This window comes from Anabrus simplex, chromosome 1, assembly GCF_040414725.1.
Source record: "Anabrus simplex isolate iqAnaSimp1 chromosome 1, ASM4041472v1, whole genome shotgun sequence".
Classification (NCBI taxonomy): Eukaryota; Metazoa; Arthropoda; class Insecta; order Orthoptera; family Tettigoniidae; genus Anabrus; species Anabrus simplex.
In genome coordinates, this window is record NC_090265.1 from 914,592,965 (window position 1) to 914,605,504 (window position 12,540).

The following is a 12,540-nucleotide window of genomic DNA, read 5'->3' on the forward strand; positions in this document are numbered from 1 at the left end:
TTTCCTTCCAAAAGTACAGTTTAGTGTCATTAATGCTAAGTTTCTTCTAGTTCTCTGCACTAGAAATGTTATAAATACCAATATATTTATTATTTATGATATGGTTTACAATCACATAACAATAAAAGTATTTTAAAACTATTTACACGTCTGAACACATTAAGTCAGAATGTCAGATTGGTATCTCTAATATAATTAACACCGTTTTGAGTAGCCATGAGGAACACACACAATGCCTGTGTGCTTAGGGTCCTCAGATTTAGTTCAAACACTTCCATTAAAGTAGCAGTTAAACATTATGTCAGAAGAATTGTCCGAAGATGAACCAATGCTTTTTATAACTAATCACAGGCACATTAGATGTTGAGTACTAAAGAGAGGAAGCACATGGAACTACTGCAAGACAGTTGGGTAGAGCTAATAAAACAAGAACAATGCTACGTGCTTTACATACCATCAAAGGCAAATAATCTTAAAAGAAGGCTGTAATAATTGAGTTTTGCCCTGAAAGGACTTCTTTAATATGCTGGTAAATCTACTGAATAACTGAATATCCTTGTATTCCATTCCACAACTTGGAGACTGAAAGTGAAGGCCTAATCAACCGCACCCCATAGCTGGACCAGAGCTTAAATGTAAGAATACTGTAAGAACTTGTCGGAAATACTATCCTGCTCCACTAAAAGTATTATTGTTAATCTAACCACTGTGCACTTGTCAGTGGAATAGATAGTACAAGAGTACTTAAATCAGTTACTCTCTCAATCTCACCCCATGGACGGGGTTATAGAATGCACCCACAAGATACCCTGTCAGTTGTAAGGGGCGACATACAGGAGCAACCTCGGCAAGACTTTAGTTAGTGACGTGGTATTTGTGAATTGGACCCCTTGTGAGTGGAAGGGTGAGAATATATCAACAGATAATTGCTGCTTATAATAAAAAGGCGACTAAAAAGGTCTTGTCAGCCTTCAGTCGACCCTTCAAGGTTTGACTGAGTCAAAATCAGTGTGCATACTGCACGAGGAAGGGCCTATACAACTTCAACATTAACCACAGAGCAATACTTTCCAAGCCAGGTTGGTATTGCCATGCTGCATAGTGGCTGCAGAGTCAGCCCTTGATAAGAATTGGTTGCATTAGGGGAGTATACCTTTGAACATGGCCGAATGTATTATGCCTGTCCAGGATGGTCTGCTGCCAAAGTCTACAAATTTGTATGCCCTGTGGGGTGCAACCCTTTGGGAACACAGAGAGAAGTAAAATGGGTACTGATTTCCCCAAGTTCCTGGTTGCTACTGGAACTGAGGGTACAATTTCTAGCTTATGAAGAACAGTACGTTTTCCAAGCATATCGGAGGAGTCTATGGATAGCTTGAGGGAGTCCAGAAAAGGCATAATTTTAGCTTGCTGCTTAAGACCTGCAATGCTGATGAAGTGTGACCACTTCAGCGACATTCCTGTCAGAATAGAAAAGCACAATCTTTGATCCAGATAAGTGGTGAGATTTTCCACCAGAATCTGGTGTTGAACTCTGAAATAGAAATATATTTATTTAACGTTAATTACAAGTAGGACCAGAGGTCCCTTTGGCTGTAACTAACTGCCACTTTAACTTAAGTGTATCAATTAATATACAAAATCCAATAAAAAGAATACATAAAAAAGAGTAAGGTACATTTTCCTGGAATGAAGAGCTCAAGGAAGATATGAAGAACCTTGGAATGATAAAAGTCCAATGCATTATGTACAAAGTGAACAACAAGGACATTGCCACTTGTGCCTCCATTGTCTTCTTTGATCTTCCAGTGCTGCCAGAGTAGGTAAAAGTTGCAAGCGACCTTATGATGTAAGGCTGTACATCCTACCTCCTATGCAGTGTTATGATTGCCAATGGTTTGCGCATATGATATCCAGACACTTAAACAAGGCCAGCGCACTTATTGTCCTGGAATTTAACCTCTTTGAGACTGGAACTGTCCTGTATACCTTTTGAGAGAGATATATATATATCTAGGAAATAAAAACCTTGGACGGTGTATCGCACCAGAAAGCATGCAAAAACATTTACAATTCCAATATAAATGATCTGTTACTGGAAATTATAAATTTTCCATCCAACCCGTTCCTGGTTGCGAGCATTTCAGCCCAGTGTGCCAATTTTGGCTCATCAGTTGGTAACTAGCACACCTACCAAGATCCATAGCTAGTGCATATAGTGAAGGCCATTGCATAGACTATTTGGAGCCACAGGCAGTGCCAATGCACTATGAGACTCAGTCTCTTTTATAAAAATTGATGCCTGCTAGGCCATCAAGATATACCGTAGATATTAATTCCCATAGGGAACCTGAGATATTTGTTCTGAATGGGTACATTCTGTACAATCTGTACACGGGTATATAAGATAAGAGTTTTGTCTGTACATTGCTCAGAATTTGAAAAGAATGGTATTTTTGTATCAATCATGTCCACAGTAACAAGGAAATTATTTTTTTAAATTTTGTCATCTCTTTATGTACGTATGTATGCACATTATGAGAAAATGGCTGGAGAGAATTTCATTAAAATCGGTATGTAAAGTTGGAGAATAAAGCTCTACAATCTATAAATAATTTTATTTTAAAAATTTGTAAGGGAACAATCACATGAAGAATAAGACAAGTGGGAGCATGAAAGAAGGAATTACTCCCTTTACGTTAGATGCCTTAATGTCACAGAATCGGAAGAGAACTAAATGTAAAGGCCTACAATATGGAAAGTTCGTAAAACTGATCAACAATAACATTACATTGACTGTTCGTAATGTACTTTATCTCTTCTGCTGCCACTCATATCCAATAGACGGGATTACTGCAATGTCCTGAGTAAAACAACATGCCTGAATATTGGTGGAAAGTAGCTGAGGATTTAGATAACTTTGCACATGCTATACGATTGTCCCATCAACGATGGGTACTACAACTAGCTACCGCAAGGAAAATTGTAAAGATGACTATCAAAATGAAAAAAACCTGGAAGGAACATAATGAAAAGAGGAAGGACTCAATTTACATTGGATGCCCTAATATAACAGTCAAAACAAAACTAGATATGAAGGCCTACAATACCAGAACCCAATCTTGGCTTTTTATTATAGTGGAGGGAAGAGATCAAATCAACATAGCAATAATCTCTTTCTTTCTTAATCTGCTTACCCTCCAGAGTTGGTTTTCCCTCAGACACAGCGAGGAATCCCACCTCTACCGCCTCAAGGGCAGTGTCCTGAAGTGTGAGACATTGGTTCGGGGGATACAACTGGGGAAGGATGACCAGTACCTCGCCCAGGCGGCCTCACCTTCTATGCTGAACAGGGGCCTTGGTGGGGGATGGGAAGATTGAAAGGGATAGACAGGGAAGAGGGAAGGAAGCGTCCGTGGCCTTAAGTGAGGTAACATCCCGGCATTTGCCTGGAGGAGAAGTGGGAAACCACGGAAAACAACTTCGAGGATTGCTGAGGTGGGAATCAAACCCACCTCTACTTAGTTGACCTCCCGAGGCTGAGTGGACCCCGTTCCAGCCCTCGTACCACTTTTCAAATTTCGTGGCAGAGCCGGGAATTGAACCCGGGCCTCCGGGGATGGCAGCTAGTCACACTAACCACTACACCACAGAGCATTAGCAATAATACAAAACAATATTAAACTGCAAAGGGCCATAGAGAGCAAGGAAGCAAGTATGTCACAACAAGCAACTGACAGGGAGAGGCATGTTCACTTATGCGCCTCAGAATCTGGGGAACATCATGAGGGGTGGACAAAAATTATAATCGTGCACATGTTAAGCGAGCCTCCGTGGCTCAGGCGGCAGTGCAACAGCCTCTCACCGCTGGGTTCCGTGGTTCAAATCCCGGTCACTCCATGTGAGATTTGTGCTGGACAAAGCGGAGGCGGAACAGGATTTTCTCCAGGTACTCCAGTTTTCCCTGTCATATTTAATTCCAGCAGCAATATCCAATATAATTTTATTTCATCTGTCATTCATTAATCATTGCGACAGGCTTCGGCAGACGGCACAATTCCTGTTCTCGCCGCTAGATAGGGGCTTCATTTGTTCCATTCCTGACCCGGTCGAATGACTGGAAACAGGCTGTGGAATTTCATTTTCACACGCTAAGAGATTATCCCTTCAAGGACGGGTACTGCAGCTAGTTCCAATATAAATGGTCTGTTATTGGAAATGATAAATTTTCCAGCCAACTCATTTCCAGTTGCCAGCGTTACGCCCCAGTGTGCCAATTTGGGTTCATCGGTTGGTAACTAGCACACCTACCAAGACGCATTTATTCAGACGAACATTCCTGCATAGCAAATAGACTATGGCAGTATAGTACTGAGACAGATTACCTTGAAGTTCTTTATGAACCAGACTAGGAAATCAGAACCCATACTTAACAATGTTCAAGAGTATCCTACAAGCAACGCCTCAAATTGTCAAAGCCCAAGGTCCATTCTTTGGCCGCCTAAATGTCTATGGCTGTGAAGATGACTTCAGCCACAGCAGGGGAGGAATGTCAAGACCATCTCCCCTAATGATCAGTGAAGGCTGCACAGGAGCTGGCAGAGGCAGCATCATCGACTGAGGTTGGGAGGACACCCCCCTTCAAAAAAAAAATTTACAGGGAAAAATGTGGTCCTAATGACCTCTTGCGTTGCCTGCACTGCGGTACGCACCCACACCATTCAGCGAATTTGAGTCTGTGCATGCTGGGGTCTAACCACTCAAGCCTGCACCAACTCCTCACAAATGATGCTCTGCTCTAGAATTATGCTATGTAAAACTAATGTAATGAATTCAGCCTCCAAACCTGTCTTCCAACAATATCAATGTGTCACCTCTGTCATCAGATGGGGGATGAAATAATGGTTAGGGAAGTAAGCAGACTACTGCTGAAGCCCTAATTTGTACATACAAGACTACTTCATATGACACTGTTGCAGTGGAACTATAATGGTTAGGACAGGCATATCCTTCAGTTGCACCTGCTTATCTGTCAGTTTGCACTGAGTATAGCTCTTCTTCTAGAGACAGTTCTCAGACCAGATCACCAAATGGTCTCAGGAAGTTTTAAATTTTACTCAGTAGAGTGTATAAACATAAATTGAGCATCCAGTGGCATTTATACTTGAATTAGCTCTGATCTTTATAGCAAAAACGTCACTCAAAGATCGGAGTTGGATACAGTCACCATTCATGTAATGTTATGACCACAGTTTGTATTGTTCATCTACCACTAAACCAGCAACCAACATCAACAAAACATCATTATTTACCATATTTACTCGTGTATTAGATCCCCTCGTGTATTAGACCACTCCTGGCTTTTCGAGACAAAGAAAATTAAGAAAATAAATTGTGCATACAAGACTCTTCAATGTAATTCATCAGAGAAGAACGATGATTCTGTTTTGAAGCGGGTACAAGCCTTACCGCAGCTCTGATGACATCGCACAAATTTGTGAATGGTTTTGTCCGTTCAACCCACACAATGAAAATACTCTTTGAAATCATGTGGTACATCTGTGTTTCGTATTTAAGAAATGTCTGCCTATGTAGCATAGGCCTACTGCAGCTTTGCTGGCATCGCACAAATAGGTGAATAGTTTTGTGTTCGACCCACGCATTGCAAGCACGCATCATTCATGTATATGTGTCTGTGTTTTGTAGTTAAGAATGTCCACCAGCATAATGGTTAGCACAATTAGCTGCCGTTCTTGGGAGCCTGAGTTCGATTTCCAGTACTGTATTGCCAGAGATTTACGAATGGCAGGAAGACTCATATGCAGTAAAAATGGTACATGTAATTCTCTTCTACTGGAAGCCTGTCTGAAGAGAGTTGCACCATCTCTGGATGAGGAAAAGAGTTTACTTTAGTTAAGAAATATTCACGGTTGTTGCTATTAATATAGCAGGCGAGATCATTAACAAAGTGATCGTTTAATATCTCGTAACTCGGGCCAATATAGGTTTTTTTTGTTGAGAGAAGTAGGTTTAAAATGTGATAATAACAGTCCAATCATAACTATTTTTTTACTCGGTACCTCACAAATAATAATAATCCCCCTATGGCACAACAACCCCAAAGGGCCTTAGCCTACCAAGTGACCGCTGCTCAGCCCTAGGGCCTGCAGATTATGAGGTGTTGTGTGGTCAGCATGACGAACCCTCACGGCCGTTATTCTTGGCTCTCTAGAGTGGGGCTGCCATCTCACCATCAGATAGCTCCTCAATCGTAATCATGCAGGCTGAGTGGACATCGAGCCAGCCCTCAGATCCAGGTAAAAATCCCTGAATCGAACCTGGGGCCTTCGGGTAAGAGGCAGGCACACTACCCCTACATTGGGGGACTGGCAGAATAATAATTTTACGTCCCCACTTAATGATTTTCGAGACGCCAAACAAAACATACTATGCGTTAATAAAAAAATGGAGACAATGATTATATGAAATTAAACATTATAAAAATAAAACGCATTACCACCACATCTGTAGATACAGTATCCATAAATGTGGTAAACTTTCCTGTTATTTATTTCTAATCTTCCCGTCGTGGAACTTTTGGCACTATGCGGGCACTTGATAGCATACCTAAACAATGCGATCTCTCTTATCTCATTTACAGCTATTTAGGTAAATCCTGATGTGATAAATGTGGAGAACAAGCATGAAATATACTTTAAAATAAGGGTTTGGCTTTTAATAGCCGCAGTTATGCAAAGAATGCTTCCAGTCACTAGGTATTACATTCGGAAGTACAACTCGTAACATACGCTAGTTATCAGCTGGTGGTTTGGCATGCTTTCTGCAGCACATCTTTATTCGGAAGGAGTGGCTTTTGCTACACATACACAAACTCTCCAGAAACCATTTGGGATTAGATTCGCACTGTTTGGACTCTATATTCGGGAACAAAACTATTTTTAAAAGTTGCAAAAAGACAGGACCTCGAATGCTCTCGATACATGGCTGACGAGGTGGCAGTGAAGATGACGTCATTTGGAATGACTACATGCTGGTAGCAGGGAAGTTGGCGACACAAGACGATAATTCAAATTAAAGCAGTGATTAGATTTACTCAGGTTTACTGTGCGGTAGGCCTACTGCTCAACTGACAGAGACAAATGACTGGCCATTAAGTTCTTTTCTATCAATATTGCATAATATGATAATACGATACGCTTATCCCTTTTCTCTATGGGGTTGAGTATGTAGCGAGACGAATTTTCATAGAGAGTTTTTACGATCGTATGCCTTTCCTGACGTTAACCTAATCAAAGGAATTAATGAGAAACCATGTGTTCGCTGCACAAAGTTTGAGATTATCGCATATTGGGGACACATGCACATGAGCGCGCGCGCACACACACACCACCCTTACTTTTTTTTGGCTGTAAAAGTGGAAAAAGGGGTCTAATACACGAATAAATACGGTATTTAATAGATGAGCTCCCCAGGCCTTTCATACTTCTGGATGATTTTAATGCCTGCCATACCTTATTGGGCTCGCCCAGTATTTGTACCAGCGGAGGCAAGTAGAGAAGCCAATACGAGAGGTGGATGTCTACTGAATAAAGGGGAACCTACTTGAGCATAGACATGAATCTGTGCAGCCGTGTCCTGGTTCCCATCTTTCATTTGATGTACACAGTGACCTCGGTGATAGTAACCATTTCCATGTTATCGTATATACATGAATAATCCCTTCACCGTAATTTTAGGAAGGGAAAAAAATTTACTGCATTTTGTAACCGTAGAGCTTTGTTAAACATATATATTGGAAACTGAAAAGACTGCAGTACAATAATTACATCTAGTGTGCATTACCAGTTTGTGCGAGTAAATACAAATTTTTCTTGTGTAAACCGATTACAAATCTGTGGAAATTCACAATCCTTTCTTCGTAATTGACTGAGAAATATTGCACAGTGCTAGTTTTCCTATGACAACTGATTTCGTTCAAAAACCTGTGTAAGCCATCCACGGTTAGCCTTACAACCCCTTAATTTTTATCTCTCTTGTTGTTGCTATTGACACATTTCATTTTTAACCATACATCCAAACTCTTTTCAGTTACATACCGGTATTCACATTTCCTGTTTTTGGTTTCTGAGAACTTGAGCATTTGTCTGTGAAATGTTCAGTGTTTGCTGTGTGGACGTTCAAGGCAAGCTTTTTATTTTTCCTCCTATTACGTCTGGAATCTTCGTTGACACAATGTGTATACAGCACATTTCTCGCTTGTGGTGGTTGTTTGCAGTTATAGGAAGATTTTTATTACAATAGAGTAAAATAATATATTATTATTGGTCCACCTTTTCAATACAAAATGAAAATTACATAGGGACTAGTTTCGACCTAGTAATAGGTCATCATCAGCCTGAAGTAAATTAAAGCGTAAATATCGAAGAAAAACATAAACAATGTAAACACAAGTACAGTCTTTTTAAAGGTACATACCATGTGGGAATTTGAGTAGAGATATATTAAAAATAATAACTCTTCCAATTGTCGAAGCACTGAACGGAAATTATGTAAAGTTCGGTGCGCCGTATATTATAAAAGACCACTGTGCACTAAATGATGTAATAAAGAAGAAGAGTAGGTTGAATGCTGGCTTCTTCTTAGCTGTTGTATATTCGAAGAAGATTACGTCGTATTTTATAAGGAATAGAAATTAAGTTTTAAAACTCGTAGAACTTTATGAGCAACACTGATGTCTGTATGATATTAGAAATGAAGACTACCAAGAGAATTTAATGGGACAATGCTTTAAACAGCATTTGTCAGCAACTGAATGCCATTTGCTCAAATACCGTACAATACAAAGCGATATGAAGGTAAACAGACAGTGGCCATTCTCTGAACTCAAATTGCCAAATGCTAGTGGAGAAAACCGAACATTTGATGTCGTTGCTCCTGGGCACGCTTCAATGTTTATGAAATAAAACACAGGACGCCGGCTGTATGTAGGGGTAATGAAGCCTTCTCTAGGACAAATGTGCAACGATGAGCCAAAATATTGAATGAGGGATGTCAAAATTTGAACGTAGTAAGCAGTATAGTAACATGCTAAGGCAATATATTATATATATTAGTGCATTTGGGGCCAGGACTTTTACAATTGAACATCACATATTATGAGAAAACGAGTTACTGAGGAACTTACTAATGGGATTCCACTGTGTACAGTATTCTTCCTTTTTTGACTTGGACATTCATTGAGATTCCTCCTCGTTGGATTCTGAGATTTGGTAATTAGACAAAATAAGCATCTTTAGCTGGTTTTAACAACTCCATTATAGGCAGTGACATGAAATATATATCACTGAAGTAATTCTCCCTACTGCCGATGAGTCTGTTCCTTCATTTACTGTAACTCCTTGTTTGTAAACTCTTTTCATGGTGAAATGAAGACTTAATGGTAGCTATAAAGGATTGCTGTTACTGTATGCTCACAAGAGCTAGTGCGGACCATCCATTGTGGCCAATTTGCTAACATTTAAGAAACTTATTGTTAAGGTACGAGTTCTTATGTGACAGGGTAAGAAAGCTTCATGAGAAAAGTATGTCTTCTGTGACTATGCATACTCCTTCATCAAAGATGTGGACGGAATTGCAATGAATTTCTGGAATACGAACATCTAATACTGTACTGGAAATTTCCATCACAGACGATATTATGGATGTAAAAGAACTGGGATTGATGAGGAGAGAGCTCATCTGTTTGACGATGGCAAGATGCAGAGATTGTCCTTATCCTTTTGTGTTTTCATGTTTGTCTTTCTTGCCTCTTTCTGCTGATTCCTTTTCCCACATTGTCCCGTCGTACTTATCCTATGTTGTGTTACTGTTCTTGTTCCTATCTTTCTGTGACTTGATTTGTCACTTGTTTAACCTGGGTTTACTATCTGGCCAATCCAGAGATTTTAATCATGATCTGTAAAACTAGAACAGGATTCACTCAGCTTCATGAATTTAGCTGAGGAGGTTTTCTGATATGAGAGACAGCAGACCCAGTTGAGAAAGCCAGGCAGTATGGCTGAGGGCATGACTTTCCAGTATCTGACGACCATCTACTTGAGCTGAGTTCATCTTGGTTGACCAAAGCCCTTATTGAGCTGTATGTGTCATGGTTTCTTAAAATTCTTTTTTTTTTTAAACCAGAATCTTAATATCAGTTTGGTATTCTAATTTATATAGGTATGACCCAGAGGAAGACAGGTGGCAGGGAGTAAAACCCATGCATACTCGTCGTCTTGGTGTAGGAGTTGCAGTAGTCAATCGGCTGCTGTATGCTGTTGGTGGATATGATGGAACAACCAGACTTAATTCTATTGAGTGCTATCATCCAGAAAACAATGCTTGGACTATGGTTGAGCCCATGTCTACACAACGGAGTGGGGCAGGTATGTTCAAATCAAGAAAATTTTGTGGTAACATTATACGAGTATATAAACTTCTGCTCTTTACCATAAGTACTAGAGCAGGAAGTCTAGTGAAAAGAGGTGTTACACCATATAGGAATATGTTCACTCTAAGGGCCAGGATTTGCTTGCCATACAGCAACCAATTCCTTGACTCTCCTCCTCCTCCTCTTCTAGTCAGTAGGCGAGCAGTCTCACCTTTACCATTCTCCCAACCAGAGATTCTAGCTTTAGAATAGCCTCCTGTGGAATTCATTAAATGCTAGTGCAAAAAGTATGAAATGTTGTTTGAAGCGGGAAGTGGGAGAATTTTATAAGTGTGTTTAATAGTTGAGGTTGGTTTGGTTGGCTATGTAGTGGGGTGAAGGGATTGTTGTATATAATAACTAGGGACTGGAAAAATTAGCATCTATTTGTACCAAAATTAGCATCTTTTAAAAAATAATCGGCATATATTTTCTTAAAAGTTAGGTTTAAAAAAATGAGATATAACATGCCCACAATGGACATTGTTTTTTAGGGTACACAACAAATCAAAATGCTCAAATACATGAGAAAAATCACTGTTCAAAGGAAAGCATTGTAATAAGTTCAGCATTGCCTTCCTTCTAGTTGCACTTTGTCTGTAACCACCGCATTATAATGGGATGAAGCATGCTCACTGTCACTGTTTGTTGGGGTCCACAATAAATCAAAACAAAATTTAGCAAATGCAGAGACTCTGACTGCATGATATCACATCTTGCACATTCCTTCAGTTGATTTTGAATTGCATCTCTGAGGGAAATGTAACACAACCAGATTTCCTTTTGTGAAAGAATTGATGCACCAAATAGTTTCTCAAGCTTAGCTGCTTTTCCCATTATTCAGGATGATATTTTTAGGATACAGAGCTTGAGAAATTGCAAAAAAATTATTGCAGTTAGGTTCTTTGACTTTCAAAGTAGCTTGCACTTTTAAGAATAAGCTGCTTTAATGAAAATATATTTGCAAGCAGCTTTCTCTAAAGGAGTGGGCTTGACAAAGGCATTGTTAGTTGCTGAAGAAAAGTCTAGTCACAAATTGCAGAAAGTTACCTCAAGGTACAGCAAATGAAAGTTTGGATGCAGAGATCTCTCAAGTTCAGTAAGAAGCTCAACCATCTCACCTGCTTTATTGCTGACAAAGACCATATGTGAATGAAGTCTATTCACTTCTTGGTCAGTCAGATCCGTTAGGTAGTTAATGCTGCAGTTGTTGATATCTTTCATATCAGACGACTTGAAAAATGTGACAATGTGTTGAAAGTACCCATTTGAATAGAAGACAGCATCAAACCAGCTGTTCCACCGAGTATGGACAAGTGAAGGAAAATGCTTTGCCTCCTTTGAATACTCATACTGAGATTTTAACTTTCTTTTATTAAAAAATACAGACCTCACCATTGTTACCACATGATTCAAATCAAACATCACTGTGACCCAACAATTACCAACTAAGCTTATGTGCCCAATACTGCACATGATTTAGATGATCCCCTATAACCACTCATAATGTTTCGAAAGAGAGGCTCGTACATGGAACACTATCACCGACAAAGACTTTCATGGCAAGGTCCGGGTTCACAGTCCATCCAGTACAGCAGGGGAGCAGTTCATAGCATTTCCTGCTTTGAGATAATTCACTGCAGCAACAAACAGCTTCCTTTAGGATTCAGCTGGAACTTGGAAAATAATTACAAAAAGCACAACACCCCATTCTGTCAATAGTTTCATCACACAGGATGTTTATTTTCTTCCCAGCTACAGCTTCTGTTGTCAGTCTATAGTGATCAGAAGCACTTCTAGAAAAAGTTTCAGGTCCGATGACCTTCGATGTTAGGCCCCTTTAAACAACATGCATCAAGAATTTTTTTTAGAATTTCATAGACATAACATTACAACAAAAGAATCTAGCAATAACAACAAGAACACAACACCCCATTCTTTCAGTAGTGGTTTTGCTTTGGTAACCAGGATACATTGGAAGAAGGAATAGTCCCTGGGCCAAAACTTGATGTCTCATAGGGAGATTGCAAAGGTGGCGGCATATGGGCCAC

The 12,540-nt window shown here is 39.8% G+C and overlaps 1 protein-coding gene across 1 annotated transcript in view; it reads left to right on the top strand.

Moving 5' to 3' along the window:
• Keap1 (kelch like ECH associated protein 1) overlaps positions 1–12,540 on the top strand; it is a 66,718-nt gene that overhangs the window by 43,062 nt on the left and 11,116 nt on the right. The window contains exon 8 of the mRNA XM_067136633.2: positions 10,240–10,445. Within this exon, the coding sequence (XP_066992734.1) occupies positions 10,240–10,445 (206 nt within the window). The remainder of the gene's footprint in view (positions 1–10,239; positions 10,446–12,540) is intronic.